This window comes from Antechinus flavipes, chromosome 5, assembly GCF_016432865.1.
Source record: "Antechinus flavipes isolate AdamAnt ecotype Samford, QLD, Australia chromosome 5, AdamAnt_v2, whole genome shotgun sequence".
In the NCBI taxonomy this organism is placed as follows: Eukaryota; Metazoa; Chordata; class Mammalia; order Dasyuromorphia; family Dasyuridae; genus Antechinus; species Antechinus flavipes.
In genome coordinates this window covers 134,838,615-134,862,587 of record NC_067402.1, presented here as the reverse complement: position 1 = coordinate 134,862,587, position 23,973 = coordinate 134,838,615, and the positions used below count along the sequence as shown (strand labels likewise).

General features: G+C 32.1%; 1 protein-coding gene across 2 annotated transcripts in view; it reads left to right on the top strand.

The window, feature by feature from the left end:
• The window catches only part of LOC127538001 (uncharacterized), a 73,088-nt gene that overhangs the window by 13,237 nt on the left and 35,878 nt on the right, over nucleotides 1-23,973 (top strand). The window contains exons 3-7 of one of the 2 annotated variants that reach the window (XM_051961445.1): nucleotides 3,878-3,985; nucleotides 12,339-12,423; nucleotides 14,928-14,989; nucleotides 15,414-15,599; nucleotides 23,747-23,829. In XM_051961445.1, the coding sequence (XP_051817405.1) occupies nucleotides 3,878-3,985; nucleotides 12,339-12,423; nucleotides 14,928-14,989; nucleotides 15,414-15,599; nucleotides 23,747-23,829 (524 nt within the window). The remainder of the gene's footprint in view (nucleotides 1-3,877; nucleotides 3,986-12,338; nucleotides 12,424-14,927; nucleotides 14,990-15,413; nucleotides 15,600-23,746; nucleotides 23,830-23,973) is intronic. The other variant, XM_051961446.1, reaches the window with a different exon arrangement.

Here is a 23,973-nt window from a genome sequence, read left to right as displayed (position 1 = left end):
ATATAGCTATTTTTAAGTGTTTTGTCCAAGATTTTTAAAAGAAATAAGAATTGTTTCCTCCATTAACTGTTTAATATTTTGATAGTTTTAGAATAACCTTTTACTTATTAAGCTTCATTTTTAATATAAAATAATGTAGATTTAATCAAGAAACAATTAAAATTCTTTTAATGTTACCCTACAGCGATCAACTACAACTGACTGATGAGGTTTAGGTTTTGGGGTTCCCTTTCAGGGAATCAAATGATGAGGTCTAGATTTAGGGAACCGAAATGAGATTAGGGTTTCTGAGGGAGTTAAAAGATGAGGTCTAGTGGCAGGTTCAGGGTTCAGGGAACCAAATAGAGAGGTTTGGCTCCCCTATACCCCCTTGGGATTCGGAGAGATTTGGGGAACCCCCTTTTGGCAGCATAGAGATTCTCTGTAAAGGAATTTACAGACCCGAAAAGGCTAGACTGATAAAAGAGGTTTATTATTAGCATTGGGAAGTCAGCCTTTACTATGTAAGAATAGAAAGGCTGAATTCCTCAGTGGAGGAGTTCTGACAGAGAAGTGAAGTTTAGATAAATCCTAACAGAGAGGCATAAAGTCTCATTAGGGAAATAGGTGAGGATAAAGAGAGGTTAGCACTGGAAGTGAATATTATTCCAGTAGGCAGAGGTTTCCTTAGCATAGCAGGCATGGTATAGCTGGCATGTCAGGACCTCTGCAAAGAAATGAGTTTAAAATTGATTCTTTTATAATAGAACCTTTGGCTACAAGCTAGGTTTTAGCTTGAGCTGAATTTGAAAAGAATTGAATGAGTCTTTTCAATTCAATAGGGTTAGCTCAGGACTGAACCAACCCCACCTAGATAACAGAATGAAGCTGTTTATCTTGTTTCCTCTGTGGGGAGGGGTCCCACAGACACAGGGTTCAAGGAGAATCTCTCCTTCAAGGAGTTTTAGAGTTTTGGGGTCCCTTCTTCATGACTGTTAATTTGGACTCAATTCACTAAGTGGCCACTCTTATATTGTCAAGAGAAAGAAGTAGTACTTTTAAAGCTCCAGCTATAGTTTGATCTTGCTCCTCTAAAACTTGGTCATATATATTAATAAGTTTTAAGTAACCTAATCTAGCTATCACAATTAAAACAGCTTTTGACATTTTCATTGGTTCTTAGCCTTCTTATAAATGTTACAACTTCAAGGAGCCAATATTAGGCACTATCCTGGGCATAAGTATTAAATAAATAGGGGTTGATTTGACATGAGGGAAATAAACAGTAGTCTAGAAAAATAAGATTTTTAGGGTAGGTTTTTTTTTTAAGTTATATGAGTCCAGTCTCTAGTATCTTCATTTTGTTTTTGTATCTTGGCTTATGGTAGTTTACTGTGCAGAGTTAGTTTATTATCGGGTAGTAGTTTTCCCAAGGAACTTCTGAATATCTGTCATATGCACAAGTTCCTCAGTCTTGTCACAACTGAGCCTAGAGAGTATGCAGGATGACTGCATTAGGAATGAAACCCCAGGAGACTAAGACAGTTGCAGATTGACAAGATGCATCATCTGAGTGGAGAAGATTCAGAAGAGACTCTTGATGTACACATTCAAGTACTTTAAAAAGCATTTAGTTTTGCTTTTTCCATGTCTCTAAAAGGAAGAAATAAGCTCAAAAGAGCTATTCCTCTTATAACTACCTGAATTCCTGAATAAATGACAAACATCTGTGACCAATAAAATTTGAGTGTTTCTAAAATCAGCATCATTTGCTGCTCCATAGGTAATTAAGATAATTGTAGAAATGAACAGAATATCAGTTTTGTACTCATTTTACAGGGTCACACTGCTGAATATTCAGAACTGAAGTTAAAGGACTGATGTTTTCTTAAAATCTTCCCTCTTTGTGACATAAAGAATTAGGGCTTGAAAAAGACAATGATAAAAAAAATTTATGATCTGTATTGTTTTTAGCCCAAATGGAATTACAGTCTCCCTTTCCCTTTATATGTATATCTCTGTGTGTACATTTATGCATATGTATATGTGTGCTTAATGTTTGCGAAGCATTTTAGATATATTATCTCATTTGACCCTTATAACAATCCTATCAAGTAGATGCTACTTGAGGAAACCAGGACTGAGAAGTTAAATAACTTGCTCCAAAGTCATGCTGCTAAGCAATTGAAATCAGACTTGAACTTAGTTTTTCCCTATTCCAAATCTGGCATTCATTGTATAAAGCAATTATTGAATGATAGCAGATAAAAATTTGAGTTAATAGGACTGTGTGAGCAATGTTAAATGAGCCAAGGAAACTCTAAGATTTGAGTTCTGGAGGAGTAAGATGAAAATAAGGAAGATATTGGAAATATGAGATGAATTTTTGAGAGAAAATGGCAAAGATATTATTGAAATATTAGTTTAATTTTGAAAAGATAGAGGGTTGAGGACTAGAACCAAATATCCAGAATTAAAGAATATGGGGAAAGGAGAAACCAAAAAAAGGGACAAAGGGAAAGAATCATATGAGGAGAGACAGATAGGGAGATTAACAGAATTAGATATAGTGACAAAGGCAAGAAGGAAGAAGGATGAATTTTAGATTCAAATAGGATAAAGGGAGGGAATAAGCATTTATATGGCACCTTTAACATTCCAGGGACCATGCTAAATATTATCTCATTTGATCTTCATAACCCTGTGGGATTATGTGACTTATCCATGGTGACATATATATCTATTCATATTTATATATTTATATTCATATACATATATATATATATTTTTTTCCAGGCCAGATAGGAATTCTGGAAGGAAATTGTTAATGACTGTACTTCACAGCATAATTGTAAATGCAAATTATTATGGATACTATTTGCACTTTTGATTGAGGAAAGAAAACAGGAAGCTATTTTTCCTACTGCTTTATGTTTGCCTAGAGCTGAATGGAGGAATGTGTATGCAGAACAACAGGAATTTTGAATTCAGGAATCATGAAGTTAAGATCCCAGTCTTGTAGACATGAAACTCTGATATTCAATTGGTTCTAATGAGCTGGCTCAAAAAATGAAGTTCCTCCTTTAAATGTGAAGGAAACAGTAGGCCAAATATAAAGATAAATTTATCAATATTACTATCTTTTTAATTTACTCAATAGTATTGACTGAGATCATTAAGTCACATCTCGGGTTTTTAATTTATTGATTTGGAGTCCCTACAGCTTGCTTAAGAATAAGAATAATGGATTTTTTAGCTTATTGGATTGTTTATCTGTTAATTGTCTAGCTGTTGTATTTAAATTAAGTACTTAAATTAGGTACAATGCTGGTGTTGCTGCTGTTGTTTAGCCTTTCCAGTTGTGTCTGACTGTCACTCCATTTGGGCTTTTTGTTTTCTATTTTGTTGGCAAAGATACTGCAATGATTTGCCATTTTCTTCTTTGGTTAATTTTATAGATGAAGAAACTGATGCAAACATAATTAAGTGACTTGGTCAGGGTCACACAACTGGTGTCTGAGTTCAGCATTCTATTCATTGTGCCACCTAGATGGCCATATACTGATCATATCAACCCAAATTCATTTTCATAAATTATTCTACATTGTCTGCCTATTATGTCCTTGAAATAAACTTTGCAATTATGATGAAAGAAAAAAATGATGGGCACATTTAGAATTAAAGTGCTTTTTTCTAGGCAAGATACTTTGATTTTCAGTTTGTAAAATTGTGACTTAGCAATTACTTGAAAATCTTATAATGAAAATGTTATGTCACAATGACGTAGGTGAAATGACAAGCTATATAGCTTATATTTTGTCTGGTTTGTTTGTTTTGAAAAGAAAAATAATAGTCCAAAATTGTTCATGGTCTAAAGAAAAATATTTGTATTTTTCAGCTATTTGAAACGTATTATCACTTAGCAGTAGCTTATCAAAACTTGAATCTCCATAGGAAGGCAATAGAAAAATTAACACTTGCAGAAGAGATTACATCTGTACCTAAGGTAAAACTTATGTCTATATAGCATATTTATATTTTCCATAAAAATTAATATTATTTTGTGTGGTGTTTTTCTTCTTTAAAATATATAATATGATGGTTCTCTTTGGGAGAAAGCAGGTTTCTCAGGGAGGTTTTCTGGAGGCAGTCTCAGTATCAGTTATAAGTAATAATCACCCAAAATGCAGCCAGGTGATAAAAGTTCAGATCTTTTATTGTCTCCAATATAGCCCGGTTAGCTTTTCTTAGAGGCCTCTCTCTCTCCTTGGTTCTGAGAGCTCTTGCAGTTTTGCCCTTTGCTTCTGCCTCTGCTTCCTTCAGCCAGCACCAAGTTGAATCTGTCTTGTCTCTGAAGAGCTCTTACAGCTTTGTCCTTTGCTTCTGCCTCTGCCTCCAGCCAGCACCAAGGTAAAAGTTGTAATGAATCTTTCTTGCCTCCGAGAGAGGACTTCTGGCTCTCCCAGAGCGCTCTGTGTCTAGCCCAGAGTGCTCTTCTCCAATGTAATTCAACTGAACTCTCTTCTGCCACCAGCCAGCCAAGTGGAAAATGGAATGAATCTCCCTCCAAGAGCCTCTGTCTGTTTCTTATATATGAGAGAGAGGAATTGTGGGATATGAGAGAGAGGGATTATGGGTTTTCTCCCATAGTGCTCTCTGGCCTTAAGAGCTTCAAGGGAGGTGTGAATTCAGATATCTCATACTAAACCCTGAAATCTCCCAAATGTGTGAACTCCAATGAGTAAAGGTGTGAACACAAGCATTATAGCAATTAGTTTCAGGTTCTGGCCCAAAACATCAACTCTAATGAGTTAGCAATTTGTAAAGATTCCAACAATTTTGTTATTCAACATATTCAGAAGAGCAAGTGGAGACAATTTTTTAAAAATTATTTTTTTCAATTACATTTAAAAAGAATTTTTAAACATGCATTTTAAAAATTTTGGAGTTCCAATTTCCTCCCACCCACAATTACCCTATTTCCTTGAGAAAACAATCAATTTGATACAGATTAAAACATGTGAAGTCATGCAAAATATTTCCATATTAACCACAATAAAAAAGAAAACAGACAAAAAAACCCAAGAAAATAAATTTTTAAAAATATTCTTCAATCTACATTCAGAAGCCATCCATTTTTTTGTCTGAAGATGTATAGCATTTTTCATTATAAAACCCTTAGAATCATCATGTTGCTGAGAATAGTTAAATCATTCAAAGTTATTCATGAGATAGTATTGCTGTTACTGTGTACAATGTTTTACTGATTCTGCCTCATTTTGCATGAGTTCATATAAGTCTTCTCAGACTTTCCTGAAAGCATGTGCTTATCATTTTCTTTAGCATAATAGTATTCTATCACAATCATATACCACAACTTTTTCAGTCATTTCCTAATTGAGGTCCATCCTCTCAATTTCCAGTTCTTTTCTACCACAAAAAGTGCTGTTATGAATTTTTTCCCCCATGTAGTTCCTTTCCCCTCACACCGACTTTTTTTTTTATCTCTTTGGGATATAGACCTAGTAGTGGTGTTGCTAGATCAAGGGGTAGTCAGATTTTATTGCCCTTTGGGCGTATTTCCAAATTTCTCTCCAGAATGGTTAGGTTAGTTCTGGAGAGCAATTTGGACCTCTATCCAAAGGGCTATCAAATTGTGCATACTCTTTAATCCAGTAGTGTGTTTACTAGCCTGTTTCTCAAAGAGATCATAAAGGAGAAAGTTACCCACATGTGCAAAAATGTTTTTAGCAGCCCTTTTTGAACTGGCAAGGAACTGGAAACTGAGTGGATGTCCATCAGTTGGGGAATGGCTGGATAAGTCATGATATATGAAAGTTATATGAAAATATATGAATATATGAATATTATTGTTCTTTAAGAAATGATCAGTTGGATGATTTCAGAAAGGCTTGGAGAGAAATGAGTAGAATCAAGAGAATATTGTACACAGATTATATGTTGATCAATTTTGATGGACCTGGCTCTTTTCAATGATAAGATGATTCATTCTCATTGGAGAGTCATTTGCATCTAGAAAGAAGATTGTCGGGACTGAATGTGGATCACAACATGGTTTTTTCACTTATTTTTGTTGTTTTCTTGCTTTTTGTTTTTTCTCATTCCCTCCCCCCCCCCTTGATCTGATTTTTCTTGTGTAGCATGATAATTGTGGGAATATGTATAGAAGAGTTGCACATATGTAATATATATTTGATTGTTTGCTATCTAGAGGAGAGGATGGGGAAAGGGAAGAAGAAAAAATTAGAACACAAGATTTTGCTAGAGTGAATGTTGAAAACTATCTTTGCATGTATTTGAAAATAAAAAGCTATTAAAAAAAAAAGAAAGGTTGAGTTAGTTCACAAGACCACCAAACAATTTTTTCCATATCCCCTCTAACATTTGTCATTTGTCCTTTTCCATTGCATATCTGAGATGTGTGAGCTGGTCTTTTGAAGTTGTTTTAATGTGCATTTCTCTAATCAATAGTGATTTAAAACATTTTTTCATATGACTATAAATAGCTTCAATTCTTCTGAGAACTGCCTGTTCATATCCTTTGAATATTTATCAATTTGAGAATGACTCATATTCTTACAAATTTGAATGCGTTCTCTACATATTTGAGAAATGAAGGTTTTATCAGAAAAACTTACTGTTAAAAATTTCCATCAGTTTCCTCCTTTCCTTTTAATGGCTGCATTAGTTTAATTTGTGCAAAAATGTTTTAATTCAATGAATTTAATGTAATCAAAGTTAACCATTTTATATTTTGTAATATTTTCTAGCTTGTTTACTTATAAATTCTTTTTTAAATCATTGATATCACAGGTAAAATTTTCATTTTCCATAATTTGTTATGATATTACCTTTTATGTGTAAATTATATACTTATTTTGACCTCATCTGAGAATATGGTATGAAATAGTCATACCTAATTTCTGCTAAATAGCTTTCCGGTTGTCCCAGCAATTTTTTTTCAAAAAAAATGAATTCTTGTGGTCAAAAGCTTGGATCTTTGTATTTATCAAACATTAGATTACTACCATAATTCACTATTGTTTTTTTTTAATAATTTTTTATTGATAGAACGCATGCCAGGGTAATTTTTACAGCATTATCCCTTGCATTCATTTCTGTTCCGATTTTACCCCTCCCTCCCTCCATCCCTTCCCCGAGATGGCAAGAGTCCTTTACATGTTGAATGGGTTGCAGTATATCCTAGATACAATATACGTGTGCAGAACCGAACAGTTTTCTTGTTGCACAGGGAGAATTGGATTCAGAAGGTATAAATAACCCGGGAGGAAAAACATAAATGCAAGCAGTTTATATTCATTTCCAGTGTTCTTTCTCTGGGTGTAGCTGCTTCTGTCCATCTTTGATCAATTAAGGCTCTCTTTATCGAAGAGGTCCACTTCCATCAGAATACATCGTCAAACAGTATCATTGTTGAGGTATATAATGATCTCCTGGTTCTGCTCATTTCACTCAGCATCAGTTCATGTAAGTCTCGCCAGTCCTCCCTGTATTCATCCTGCTGGTCGTTCCTTACATAACAATAATACATAATTCACTATTGTGTATTATGCATATAATCTATTTTACTGATCTACCACTCTATTTCTTAGCCAGTACCAGAATGTTTTAATGATTACCACTAGTAATACAGTTTGAGATTTGGTCCTGCTTAGCCATCTTCCTTCAATTTTTTGATCTTTTGTTTTTCCAGATAAATTTTGTTATTATTTTTTCTAGCTCTATAAATTCTTGGTAGTTTGATTAGTACGGTACTGAATAAATAAATTAATTTAGGTATATTTGTCATTTTTGTTATATTGCTTTGATTTACTCATGAGTGATTAATATTTTTCCAGTTGTTCATATCTGACTTTATGTAAAATTGTTTTATAATTGTGTTCATATATTTCCTGGGTTTGTCTTGGCAGCTAGACTTCCAGGTATTTTATATTGTCTGCTATTATTATTTTATCAAGTGTAAGGTAATTTATTTTGACATACGCAAGAAAAAAGTAAACATAAAGGACTCACAAGTCTGCTGTTATTTTAGATGGAATTTTTCTTTCTATTTCTTGATGTTGTATTTTGTTGGTAATATCTGGAAATATTGGTGATTTCTGTGGGTTCATTTTATATCTTCTATTTGCTGAGGTTATTAATTATTTCACCTAGTTTTTTTTTAGTTGGTTCTCTACAATTTTCTAAGTATACCATCAAATCATCTCTTCTAAGATTCTAATTCATTGAATTGCCTATTCTAATTTCTTCAAATTCTTTTTCTTCTCTTAATGTTATAGCTAGTCTTGCTAATACAATATTAAATAAATATAGTAATAATAGGTATCCTTGCCTGACCCCTGATCTTATTGGGAAGGCTTCTATCTTATCCTCATTACAAATAGTGCTTGATAATGGTTTAAGATAAATACAATATCATTTTAAGGGAAACTCCATTTATTCCTATACAAATATATTTTAATAGGATTTAGTATTGTATCTTGTCAAGAGCTTTTTCTGTATCTATTGAGATAATCATATGATTTTGGTTGTTTTGTTATGATTATGATCAATTATGCTAATAGTTTTTCTATTGAACCAACTCTGCATTCCTAGTATAAATCCCACATGATATTGTAAGGTCTTTGTGGTATTTGGCTGTATTTTCCTTGCCATTACTTTATTTAAAATTTTTGCATCAATATTCATTAGAGAAATTGCCTTGTACTTTTCTTTCTCTGTTTTTGCTCTTCCTGTTTGGGGTATTAGAAACATATTTGTGGGATAAAAGGAACTTGGTAGGACTACTTCTTTGACCATTTCCCTAAATAATTTATATAATATTGGAATTAAATTTTTTTCATTAGTATTTTATTTTTCCAGTTACAAGTAAATATAGTTTTCAACATCCATTTTTGTAAGATTTACATTAAGTGCACCATTTTATATGGGCACAAAACAATTACAATAGTAACAAAGTGAAGTTACAGTAGTAACTTCAAAGATCACTGTTCACAGATCGCCATACCAGATATATGATAGTAATTATAAAGTTTGAAATATTTGAGAATTACCAAAATGTGGCACAAAGACTTGATGTGAATACATGCTGCTGGGAAAATAGCACTGATAGAGTTGTTTCACATAGGATGCCCCAAATGTTAAATTTATTTTTAAAAAATATTTGCAAAATACAATAAAATGAAGCACAATAAAATGAAGTATGCATTGACATCATTTTTGCTACCAGAAAAACACTCTCACACTTTCTCTTTGTCTCTGTCTCTGTGTCTCTGTCTCTCTGTCCCTGTGTCTCTCTTTCTTTTTCTCTTTTCTTCTCTCTCTCTCTCTCTCTCATTATATACATACATTTATGCATCCTTTCTTTGACCTCTTTGGGTGTAGGCCTAGCAATAATAGCTGAGTTATACAATTTAGTAACTTTTGGGACTGTTAACAATTTTAGTGACTTTTAATAATTTTGGGAACTTTAGATCCAAGTTCTTTCCAAAAGAGCTGTATCAATTCACAACCCTAATAGGGCATTAGTGTTTGTTTTGTTGGGGGAAAACCTACAATATTTTCCTAGTTTTCTCTTTTGTCATTTTTGCTAATCTGGTGGGTTTAAGGTAGAATCCCAGTTATTTTAATTTGAATTACTTTCATTATTAATTCATTATTGGAACATTTATTTCATGTGGTTGCTGATAGCTTAGATTACTTCATTTGGAGATTGCCTTTTCTTAATCTTTGGTTATATAACTATTGGGGAATGGCTCTCAAATTACCTTAAAAATTGACATCTACTTTTCATATTTTGTGATATATTTATAGTTTAATAATAATGACATAAGTCATATATAAACCCTTTAATTAAATATCAGAACTGTTGCTGGTTTTTTTTCCCCACTTTTTCTCCTTAAAGATCTACATTGATTCTCATCAGTTTATTATATTGTTAGGTATGGTTTCTGACTTAGTCTCTTGAGTCCTAATGTTTTTTAAACTCAACACAACTAAAACAAAAACTCAGTACAATTTATAGGAAATGTCATAGTAGAATGATGACATATGTAATGCCCAGAAAAATTATATTTGTCCTGGAGCTATACTATAGAACCTGACCAAAGTGAATAATAACGGTGTTTTGAAGTAAATAAAAAATCATAGATCTTTTATTTAACATATCTAAGTCAGTGATATGATTTAATAGCATTAGCTTTATGATCAGTATTGCTTTTTTCTAGATATACCTATAAAATTGTTTTGTAAAATCATACTTTATACTTAAAGAATCCTAGAGAACCAACTAAAAAACTACAAGAAACAACTAACAACTTGAGCAAAGTTTCAAGATACAAAATAAATCCACATAAATCATTAGCATTTCTATATATTGCCAACAAATTCCAGCAACGAGTTTACAAAGAGAAATTGTATTTAAAATAACTATAGATAATATAAAATACTGGAGAATCTACCTGCTAAGACAAAGCCAGGAACTATATGAACACAATTACAAAACGCTTTACACACAAATAAAGGCAGATCTAAGCAAACTGGAATAATATCAAGTGCTCATATATAATAAATATAATAAAAATGACAATCCTATCTAAATGAATGTACTTATTTAGTGTTATACCAAGCAAACTGACAAGAAATTATAGTTAAAAAAAAAAACAAAATTAATCTGGAAGAACAAAAGGTCAAGAATTTCAAGGGAATTAATGAAAAAAAATGCAAATGAAGATACCTAAATATACCAGAACTAAAACTATTTTATAAAGTAGTGATCATTAAAACCATTTGGTACTGGCTAAGAAATAGAGTGGTTGATCAGTGGAATAAGTTAGGTTCACAAGAAAAATAGTCAGCAACTATAGTAATCTTATGTTTAGTAAACCCAAAGATTCCACCTTCTACTATTTGACAAAAAATGCTGGGAAAATTGGAAAATAATATGGCAGAAGCTGGGCATTGACCCATACCTAACACCATATACCAAGCAAGGTAAGGTCGAAATGGGTTCATGATTTAGACATAAAGAGTGATATTATAAGCAAATTAGAAGAATATAGGATAGTTTACCTCTCAGATCTGTAATGAAGGAAGGGATTTGTGACCAAAGAAGAAATGGAACAGATTATTGAATATCAAATTGATAATTTTGATTATATTAAGTTAAAAAGTTTTTGTACAAACAAATGCAGACAAGATTAGAAGGGAAACAATAAATTGGGAAAACATTTACATTTAAAGGTTCTGATAAAGATTTCTAAGATTCTAAGATATATAGAGAATTGACTCAAATTTATAAGAATACAAGCCATTGTCCAATTGATAAATGGTCAAAGGATACAAACAGACAATTTTCAGATGAAGAAATTGAAACCATTTTTAATCATATGAAAAAATGTTCTAAATCACTATTGATTAAAGAAATACACATTTAGACAACTTTGAAGATACCACTACACACCTCTCAGATTGGTTAAAATGACAGGAAAAAATAAGGACCCATGTTGGAGAGGATATGGGAAAACTGGGACAAACTAATACATTATTGATGAAGTTATGAACTGATCCAACCATTCTGGAAAGTAATTTGGAACTATTCTCAAAGGACTATCAAAGTGTGCACATCCTTTGATACAAAAGGGAAAAGGACCTACATGTGCAAAATGTTTGTGGCAGCCCTTTTTGTAGTGGCAAGAAACTGGAAACTGAGTGGATGCCTAACAGTTGGAGAATGGCTGAATAAAGTATGGTATATGAATGTTATGGAATATTATTTTCTGTAAGAAATGACCAGCAGGATGATTTCAGAGAGCACTGGAGAGACTTACATGAACTGATGCTAAGTGAAGTGAGTAGAACTAAAGGAACATTATACATAATGAGAAGATTGTGTGATAATCAATTGTGATGATCTTAGCTCTTTTCAACAGTGAGGTGATTCAGGCCAATTCCAATGCATTTGTGATATAGAGAGTCATCTTTATCTAGAAAGGAGACCATGGGGACTGAGTGTGGATCAAAACATAGTATATACCTTTTTTTGTTTGATTGTTTACTTCCTTTTTTTTTCTTTCTCATTTTTTCTTTTGATCTGATATTTCTTGTGTAGCATGATAAATGTGGAAATATGCATAGACGAATTGCATTCATTTAACATATATTGAATTGCTTGCTATCTAGGGGAGGTGATGGGGGGAAGGAAGGAGAAAAACTTAGGTTTGCAATGTTGAAAACTATTTGTATGTATTTTAAAAATAAAAGCTTTTTTTTTTAAATTATACTTCTTTAGATTTTGGATTTTTTCATTTCATTTTCAGAATGGCTGTGAAGTTGGGTGTAGCTATGAAACTTTCTACCATACCCCTATATTTTCTAGAAGAGCATTTTCTCACGTTCTATGTGGTAAGATACAATTATTTATCCTTGAACTAGATTGTTGGTTACCTTAAGGGTAAAGGATCATTTTATTTTTGTTCCTGAGTATCTCTGTTTTATCACAGTGTCTTGCACTGAGTAGTTGCTTTGGAAATGACTGAAATAAGGTAATTTTCGAACTAGCATTATGCTTCAATCAATAAAATATTATCCATAAAGAATGCAAAAAAATTTAAGAATTTAGTTGCTACATAGATTTTTTCAGGAAATTAAAACTATTTTTCTTTACAGGAATGTTTTATGAATTTTTAGCAGAATAATAATTATCATTATTTTCCTCAATGGCATTTGAAAGGGTAAAAGCTAAGTAGTTGATATGTATAGATACATTGTTTGAAAATACGAGAAGTTTTTTTATTTTGTGAAAATCAATGCTACGTTTGTTAGCACAAGTATAAACTAGCCCAATTTTTTCATAATTCAAAGGGGAAAACAAAATCACCATGTTTTTTGTCCTTTATTCTGATTTTTAAAAATTAAAATTAGATAAATTAAAATTAAATTAAATTTTAAAAATTTTAAAAATTCGTTCTCAATCAAGAAGATAATATAAATCAGAAAGTATTTAGTGAGCATTTATTGTTTCCTAGACAATTATGGTAGAAAGTGGGAACATAAAAACCAAAAAAGAAAATAGTCCCTGATATCAGAGTTTATATTTGATTATTAAACATGTATATATATATATATATTATATATATATATATGTATGTATGTCTGTATTTTACATATATGTATCATATGATCAATTAATAAACATGGATTAAGCACCTACTATGTGCCAAAAATCATCTCTAAGTGTTAGGGCAAAAGAAAGCCCCTGCCCTCAAGGAGTTTATAGTCTAATGGGTGAGACAGCATGTAAACAATTATATGCTATTTACAGAATAAATAGGAAATAATTAACAGAAAGAAGGCATTGTAATTAAGATAGATTAGGGAAGGCTTCCTGTAGAAAATGGCATTATAATTGGAAGAAAAGGAAATCGAGGAGATTAATAGGATAGAAGAAGGAGGCTATTCCAGACATAAGGGACAGTCAGAGAAAATGTCCAGAGCCGAGAGGTAGAGTTTTTTGCTTGTGGAACAGTTAGGAGGCTAGTGCTACCGTTCAAAGAGTATCGAGAAGTAAGGTATAAGAAAACTGGAAAGCATTTTTTAGGCACCTGCTATGTTCCAGAGTGTAAATTTGTTGCCTTTTCTATATGCTGGAAAATCAATCCAAATGCATTTTCTAATGTGTGTGGTTCAGTAGTATAACTATTGTATACAGAAGATAACTCCTTATCTTATTCCAATCAAACAAGTAAAACATTCAACTGTCTGCTTGGCTGAAGCTATCATGGAAAAGGAAAGATGAAACATAACATTTATATTGATTCTTTTCTAATACACCTTTGCTTTCCATAATGATTTCATTATGCATTGGAAATTAATATGTAATGATTAGTTTTTCATTAAACTTTTAATCTAGACATTTTGGAGTGTCTAGTAAGAAGTAGCTTTACATTGAACACCTCCCTTATCCTCTCTGAACCTCAGTTCCTTCATCCATAAAGTGAAGGTTAAATTAATGAATTCTAAAGTCCTTTCTGGCTCCAAGTCTATAATCATATATGGAGAAAGGAATACTCCCCATTGTGATGACATGTATTTATCCCCAGTCATAGTACAGTGGAAAAAGCAATAGCTTTAGAGTCACAGAACCAACTCTCATCTCTGATACTACTATTATGATTTTTGGTAAGTCACTTATATATAAAATGAGGCAGATGGACTAGATGGTCTTCAGACTGCCTACACACACACACACACACACACACACACACACACACACCCCTAACTCTAAATCTAAGGTCCTGTGGTTTAAAATTACAGATTTATGGGTAAATTTACAAAAGCTAAAAGATTTTTTAGAATAGCAATGTAAATGCTTTAGAGTCACAATGTTCAATTTGTTAGGAGGAATTGAACATTTTAAAAGAAATATTTTTTGCCAAGTTTACTTAGTTTAATAATATGTTTCTGCTATTTAGGGGAAAGAAACTTAAGAGTCAGCTGTATCATAAAATTGATCTCCAACTTTTTCTCTTCCTAGTTCTGAATTTTGTTCCTTTTATAATAATAATTATAGTTATTGGTATTTGCCTTGAAAAAGGCTGAGTATTTTAATGCCCAGCATCTTCTGATCTGAGTTTATGGAAATAATTCCCATGAAAACATAAATAGTAGTTAGATAACCAGAGTAGTTTATTTTTTGTTTTGTTGTTTTGTTCATACTTAATCACTTTATAGACATTTTTATCTACCAATACATTTTTTAAAAAATAGAATGGATTATTTCTCATTGTATCTTACCAATTGATAATTATCACAATATTGTGTGAATTTATTATCCCTATTTCTCTAATAAATAAAATGCAAAATACATATGGAAAATATGCTTAATGTAATTTTTTGCATTGATTTAGGTAAGAAGAAAGAAGCTATAAAGGATGCTAACAAAGCTATCAATTTGGACAGATTGAACCCAGTAGGTTTATTAATTTTGATATTAAGATAAATGGTACTTGAAAATACAAAGTTCATAAAAACTTTCCATATGCTCTAAACAGTGAGTATTTGTTACCTATTTTAATTACTTATTTCTTTTTGGAAAGCTGTCTTTTTGCTTTATATCTCCTTAGAACATGATTTATTTCTTCAACTGTTTTAAATCATTGGAAATTTTGCATGAAGGGCAACTTATCCCATTTTCAGATGAGAACAATGAAACTCAGAGGTTAGGTGACTTGTACAAGATCACAGAGCTAGTTAATTGCCAGGTCATTTCAGTTTCTTACCTCTTTTATCAATATTTACTACATTTACCTTCCTACTTTAAATTTTTTTCTTATGTAATTTAAAGATGACATCTTTATATTTATGCCTTCACTATTAAACTTTGCATTTTTCAGGATGTGTACTGTGTCAGAGCCCTAGTTTGGAACTCATACAAAGAAACTAACAGAGCTATTTATGATTTAAACAAGGGCCTTAGGCTAAATCCTTACCATGCTTGTGCTTTGATACTAAGAGGAGCAACTATCAATTCTCTTAATTCTAACATTAAAAATGACACAGAGAATAGAGATCATGAAAAGGTAAATACATTTAAAAATATTTTACTTATATGCTACCTTTTATAAATTGTATAGTTATAGTAAGAAATAAAGTAGAGAAAATTCAATTTAGAGTGATATTTATTTTCAGGAAATCATAAAATATAAATTTTTGAAATTAAGTTCTGATTAAATTCACTTACTCAAATGTTTTTTCAAAGCAGAATAAGAATTTTCAGGTATGACTTATAGTGATGGTCCCATAAAATGCCAAAATTGTCATATTTATTACTTCTTATTTTTCAGTAACTATGAAAGAAAAAATATGAATATCTCTATAAAAGTAATGAATTCATGACTTCAATCCCTATACTTCAGACTTTCTACTTGATAGTAATAATAATAATAGTAGTAGTAGTAATAATCACCTATAGTTGCTTTAAGGTTTATAGAGATAAATACAGATACCTATTTAGAATGTCAACTTTTGACATGATGGAAGAACTCATTTTCTAAGCTCAAACAATTATCAGAATTTCCTTTTTAGTGTCATAATAGAAAGTTTTAGGGACAGTGCTAATAATGGTGGTCATATTATCAACTTTCCTCATCAAAATAGTCTGGGCATATTGATCAAAATTGATAAGAAATAAGAAATCATACAAATGTAATACATTCTAACTAGAGCTAAATGGGCACTTGTAATATTAGAATAGACCTTTACTTAAAGAAATTTAAAATTTTTGTCAAGATGAACAATAATTTGAAATTATTGCCCTGGTAATTTGCCAGGTATGCTAACCTTACAGAGCAAATAACAGATTTGACTGAGAGTCTGCCAAGATTTATTTACTATTTTGATGATACCCTTTTTTATTTTGAAAACCTTAGGTAGAAAAATAGGAAGGCTATAATAGGGGCATAATTAGTGTTTTCATTAATCCTTTCACTAGAAGTGGAATTTTTTTTTGAAAAGAGAGAATGTAATAAGTGGAAGCTAACTATATAGATGATGTTGAGAAGCAATATTTCTGGAGCATATTTCAAAGATTTTCAAATGATTTTACAGTGATTAGAAAGAACATGTTTTGCAAAAGATTTTTCAGATTGGTCATGAGGTCAAGTTTAGTAATTTTATTTTAATTATTTTATTTTAATTTAATAAATTATTTTATTAATATATAAATAAAATAAATATAATTTAATAAAATTATAAAACCATATACTGATAGTAAGTCCCTGAACTCTGAAATTCTGTTCCATGATGACAAGTTTATCTCTCCCACTCCCTTGCTTTTTCTGAACTTGCTCCCTGACCTTATCCTTTAGTTCTTATTTATTTTTCCAATCCAGTGCCTTTTTTCTGATTCCTCTTGAATTCCTATCAAGCCTAAACCTCTTAGTCATTTCAGTATAGTGTTTATTTCCACCAAAAAATACCTTTCTCCTTTGACTTACCACCATTTCCCTCTTACTAATTTCCAACCCTAAGTAAACTAAATGATTCCCTTTCTTCCCCTCGTACCTAGGCTCTTAAGTGCTTTTCAAATAATCAATAAAGCTATGTGGATTTCCAGCTTTAAAGAAGTCTCATGACTTCAACTAGGCCCTTATCTCTGCTTTGCAACTTTCCTATGTCATCAACTCACTGTAAAAAGCTGAATAGTCCTCATTCTAAATCTCTTTTTTAAAATTATAACCTCATATCAAATTCTCAGCAGTTGAGTTGGCTTTATTTTGCTGAGAAAATAAAGGTAAAAGCTTCATCAATTGCCTCTTTCTTATGTTAAAATTTCTTTACATGCTTTTCTTCTTGGCTGTTTTAAAGAAGTGACTCTCATTCTAACTTTTCCTATTCATTCTCTATCTCCATTGACTCCTTAACACTATGCCTACAAATATGTTTGTTTTGTAATGTCGGAGAAACTGAGGCAAGATAGAGATTAGAGAGTTTTTAATATTTTATTAGGATTTCTGAGAGGGAGAGATTTTCTGGGACCAAAGGATCCATTTTGGTCCTAGAGCTGATGTCTTAAAGCATTCAGCATCAGCACTGAATGTGAGATTCCAATGAATTATATATGGCTCCAGAGATCAGGGAAAGAAAGGCAAGGGGTGGAGTCAGAACACTGGTAAATGGAGGAATTTCCATGAATGGACCATCAATCTGGTTCTGACAGGATGAGGAATGAGTACCATAAATGCTGATAACTTAGGAGGACTTAGGAGCCAGGATGTCTAAACTAGAAGATTCCTTATCTGAGATTATACATTTATAGTTTATGACTCTTTTGAAATGCCAGAGTAGCCAGATCTCCACAGCTCTAATTATCTCAGTCCTAATGAACAGGAAAGGGGGGTTGCAACCAGGGGATTGAGGCAAAACAATTTAGGGAAACTGAGGCAGAACAAACTGTGGGACAACAATTTGTTTAACCCTCTTGGGGAGAGAGGGATTTTCTTTCTAACGAGGATAAGGGATAAGGTAAGGATAAGCCTCTAGCTTATCCCTTAACCCACTCAATTTCCTCAATGTTGTGTAATCTGGTTTTATCTCCCATTATTTCACCAAAATCGTTCCCACAAAATTAAGTGGATGCCCATCAGTTGGGGAATGGCTGAATAAGTTCTATATATGAATATAATGAAATATTATTGTTCTATAAGAAACTATCAGCAGGTTGATTTCAAAAAGGCCCAGAAAGACTTACATGAACTAATGCTAAGTGAAGTGAGTAGAACCAAGAATAACACATTGTATACAACAACAAGAAGATTTTGTGATGATCAACTCTGATGGATGTGGCTCTTTTCAACAATGAGATGATTCAGGTCAATTCCAAAAGACTTGCGATGGAGAGAGCCACACTGTGGAGACTGTGTGTAGATCACAGCATAATATTTTCACCTTTGTTGTTGTGGTTGTTTGCTTATATAGTAATATATAACTCTCTTTCATTTCTCTCATTCCTTGCCCCTCCCTTTTGATCTGATTTTTCTTGTACAGCATGATAAATGTGGAGATATGTTTAGAAGAACTGCACATGTTGAACCTAGATTGGATTATTTTCTGTATCGGCAAGGGAAGGGGGATGTCAGGAGAAAAATATGGAACATGAGGTTTTGTAAGGTTCAATGTTGAAGACTATCTTTGCATGTATTTTGAAAAATAAAAATCTATTTAAAAAAAAAGAATCATCACCATCAGCTTCATCTCCACATTCTAAGAGTCAGAGGAATTTTACCTTTGACTTGCTACTGAAACCTTCCATACATGTTGTCTCATTAGAATGTGAGCTCCTTGAGAGTAAGGATTGTCTCTCCTTTGTTTCTATCTCTAGTGCTTAACATATGCTTTGCTCTCAGTGAGTACTTAAAAAATTGTTCCCACAAAAATCATTCCTTTTGGGCTATTAGCCTGATTAATTCTAACTTGTTTGTATAGGTATATATTGGTTGGAACTGTCCTTGGTTATGATTAAGTTGAAGTATATGTATGTGATCATGTCCTCGTCTCTCCTTTTTTTTTTTCCTTCCCTCTTTGCCCTCCATTCCTCTCCTATTAATGAGCTCTAGCTCCTTCCCTACTTTTCTTGGGTGGGTGGGGTCAGTTTCCTCTAAAATAAAGAAAAGTTAGACTGGATTTTTGAGGTCCTTTCCTATTCTGACAGTCTGAGCCCATATAAAAGACAAAAGAGAATGTTTTCTTGCACAATCCTCCATGAAGTTTTCTCTGACTATACAAATGGAAGGTTTTTGCTCTTGTTTTTTTCTTCTTAAAGTTTCAAGTTGTTACTTTTTTCTCTCATCTTATATATATTTTAAAAGTCTGATCTTGTAGTTTTATCAATATAGGAAATAACCAGAGCAGACAATCCTTCCATTGATAAACATCAGCAGCTATTACATAATTTACAAGTCTTAGAAGATTTCCTGGCCACTAAAGAGAATGTGACATGATCATATGTAAAAAGAAGCAGAATTTGAATCCAATTCTTTCTGGCCCCAAGGTTTAGACAAACATCCTGAGTTGTTTTTTAAAAAATCCCAACAAACTGTCAAATATGATTTCGGAGTTGTCAGATATTTTTGGAAGATCACAGAGAATAGGAGAGATGCAACAAGAGTTGAGAAGGGCAAATAGCTACATTTTAAAAATAAAAGAATATTGAGTCTATAAATTATACACCATTGAAGCTGACTTGAATTGCTAGCAGAATTATAGATAATAGTATCAAAGGGATGGTTAGTGGAAAGAAATCTATGATCGCAAAGTTTTGGCATTTTTTTATCTGGCAGATTATATTAGTCCTATCTTAATTTGTTGATGTTTTGATACAGGTTTACTAAAGTAATAGATAAGGGGAATAATATAAATATATATAACTGTATAAATACAGTTTACTTATATATTAATTTGATTTAAAAAAAAAAAACCTCATGGATAAAGTGGAGAAAGATGGAACTAGACAGTAAGTAGTTCAGGAAAGTAGATTCAAAACTAGTTGAATGACCAGACCCAAAACAAATAATTAATGGTTTAATATCAGCTTGAAAAGAAACTCTCTTCCTTTTCTTCCTCCCTTGAAATGGAGTACCCAGAAATCTGTCCTTTGCTTTGTAGGATTCAAACATTAAAAAAAAAAAAAAAAAAAAAAAACTTGAAGAAAGCCAAAGAAGATGATCTTGTTAAATTTGAGTATGACATGAAGTTAGGAGGGGTAGCAGATACACTGGGGGATACTCATAACCCCAAAGGATTTCATTTGGTTAGAACAATGAGCTAAATCTGACTGTAAATCCAAGGTCTACATTTGGGTTAAACTAAATACACAGCAGAAAAAGAATAGATATATCAATGTATGTGAGGGAAAAGTTGGTAGTTTTTAGTAGCTGAAAGTGCAATATAAACCAATACTCAAATAACAACTGAGAAAACTAGTGCAATCCCAGGCTACATTAAGAGAGGTATATTTTCCCAGAACCCAAAAGCATTGCTATGCTCTGCCTAATCAGACCACATGTAACATAATAGGATTTTTGGTATACCACATTTTGGAAAAGAGATTGACAAGGTAGTGTGCATCCAGATAAGGGCAGCTGGGGTGGTGAGAGGACTGGAGATCTTGCCACATAAGGATCAAATTGAATTCAGCATCCTCACTTTGAATAAGAAGTGACATGGTAGCTATCTTCAAAAGGTTTTGTATCTGAAAGGCTCACTAATGGAAGAGGGATTGTATTTGTTCTGTTTGGCCCTCGGTGACAATCACAATCAAAGCAATGGCTAAAAGTTACAAAGAAGAATATTTAGGCTCTAGCATTTATTAAAGTCAGAAGTAGTGAATCAGAGGCTTGATGATTACTTATTTGGCCCTATTGTAGAGAGGATTCTTGGTCTGGAAGTTGAATCAGCCTCTGAGATCCTTATTAACTCTGAGTTTCTGATAACATTTATACTGCTTCTCAGAGTCTAGCACGGTTCACTGCCCATGGTAGCTATTTTTAAAATGTTTGTGGAATGAACAATGACCATCTAACTACTTTGTTTAAAAAAAAACCTTCAGTGGTTCCCCCTTACCACTTCGATAAAATATAAGCTCTTAAGCTTATGTTTGGCTCATGATAGTGTCGTTTTAGCTGATTTTTCTGAATATTCCATATTATTCCCCTTTCTACATTATCTTTTCCAGCCAACCTGATCTATTTTTACCCTGAACTCAAAAATTGCATCTCCTAACTCATGGCCTTTGTACAGGGCACTTCACATATCTGGAATATCTTGGCTCTTAAAGAAATGTTGCTTCCTAATGGGAAGCCTTTCCTGATTCCCTTTCCCTTGAGTTTCTTCTTGTCTTTTCTTTCCTCAAATTATCTGATACTCAATACCTATGCATCTAAATCATATCTCTCTGGAGAAAGTTGTAAATTATTTGAGTACAGTAACCTTTTTTTTTTATCCTCAGCTTGAACACAGTAAATGCTTAATAAATACACAAATTTGTGGTGAATTGAATGGGAATAAAATAGAAAGAAGAACCCCTTGCCTGTTTTTGCCTTCTCTCCTTAAAAAAACTTAACATGTGTTTATTTTGTATGTACTTATATATGTATAATTTATATCCACTAATCAAATATAAATTCCTTCAGAACAGATATATTTCATTTTTTCTTTGTATCCCCAGCAGCTAATATGCAGTGAGCATTTAATAAATGCTTGTCGTTTGATTGAATAGGTTTCCAAAAATTAACATGAGAAAATAATTGGGATAGAAACAATACTTAAAGCTTCAAATATGTGTATGTGAACATATAATATTATTATAAACAAAACAAACTTGACATTTAAAAATAATTTGATAAATATGACCTCATAGATATCACTAAGACTTGGTGGGGTGTGATACATGATTAGATTAGTATATAATATAAAGTAATATATCTTTCTCAGAAGACATAATTTTGAAAAAAAAAAAAGTCAATAGTGATTTATTGGCCTACAATGTACATGGAGCTGACCACACTATTGTTTCACAGTAGTCAAACTCAGAGGATTCAGAATTTCCAGGAACTTTGAAATAATCTAAACCAACTCATTCATTTTGCAACTGAGGGAATTGAGTCTGTAAGAGAGAAAATGACTTAAGCAGGAGTCATATAGATAGCAAGTGGCTTTCAAAGGATTTTAACTCCAGACACCTCACTTCAAAAACAGTATTTCTGATTCAGGAAAGATTGGCCATATCTTGGACCTTCCAGTAATTAAAACTCGAGAAAAAAACTAAAAGAAGTAAAATTTCCCCTAAACTAGAATTTAAAAGATTTGCAGAGGGCTTCATGAAGCGAGAAAGTCAAATTGTAAAGTATTTGTACTTTATTTTCAGATACCATATTCCATATATATTTGCTGGTTTTTGACCATATATCTTTCTCTATGAATCCTTATGCTCCTCAATTTCTAATCTATATTCCCAGACCTTGGTTTCCAGAGAGACCTCTGGCCTCTGTTTTTTGGTGCTTTGTGAGAATAGTAAAAGCAATGGCTTTGGCCTCAGGACTTCCCCTTGTGCCTTGGTTCCTTATCGTTAAATAATTTTTGGTTTGATGTACCATGGAAAGCTCTGTCACCTAATAGTATAAATGACAGAATGATGAAAAAGATACATTTACTCTCCTTATGGAACTCAAACTCCAATGATTTTTAACTGAGAACTTTTACATCCACATGAAAACCCATGAAATCAAAAGTAGAACAATGGAAATGATTTTTTTTTTAAAGACAAAACAGACATTATATAATTGTAGAAATGTGCTAATGATTGCCTGACCAACTAAAGGATATAAATGATATTTTGCTAATCCAGATGATAAGACTAGGATAAATAGAGTATAAAATAACTTAGAGAACTGCAACTATCTGGCCAACTATTAAAAATTGCATTTCATTAAAACCACAGCATCTTTTAAATTCTTGATTTTTTTTGAATGGCAATTTCATCATTCAAGGTATTGCTACAATGAAGAATTGCTGTCCAGAGTTGAATAGTAACTCATAAAGATCTTGTAGTGCACTGGAAGTTAAAGGAAACTTGGCAACCCATATCATCTTAGAGATGGGTTGGAAATCAAGGAAGATTGTTTCATTCATTCCTCCCTGTTCTTTATTTGTCTTGACTTAAGCTTAAATAGTTCCAATTTTTGTCTTCAGAAAAATAAAGAAGTTTTTTTGTAAATCATTTGATTCTCAAGTGGAAAACTTCCACCTTTATTTTTCTTTTGAAGGAAAGAAGTTGTATATAAATTTTAAAAATCTGTAAATATCTGAACAGTTTGTCTTGGAAAGCAATGAAGCAATCAGTAATAAAATCTCTACCTTACAGCCATCTAATCATTGATTTCTATTTCTATTACCATTTAATATTTCTATTACTACTTAGTTATTTGAAATTCATGTGCTAGATTACTTATAAATTATAAAATCATTTTTGCACTATAGAGATAGATTTTATATAACAATTAGTGTATAATTAGTAATAATAAACAAATTATTATTAAAAACAGTAATGATTTTTGAGATTAAAAATTTGCCAACATCTTTGTTCACTCATTTGTTGGCACATATAGAAATCTCTAATGAAAACATCTAATAGAGAAATAGCTGGAATTTCTTTTCTTTTTTTTTTAAATAGGCTTATAAAATATGCCAGAAGAGCAATCTTTTCTTGGATGTAACCAACTTTAAGAGTCCTAAAATGGCAGAGTTCTTCGAAAAGTAAGTACTGAAATAGCTGAAAGTTTCCAAATAGCAAAAGAATCAATATTCATTTTTTTCCTTAAATAAGAGGCAGATTTTTCCCTTCCATTAGACAATATTAATTTTAAAAAGGGATTCTCTTACTCCTACTTACTTATTGTA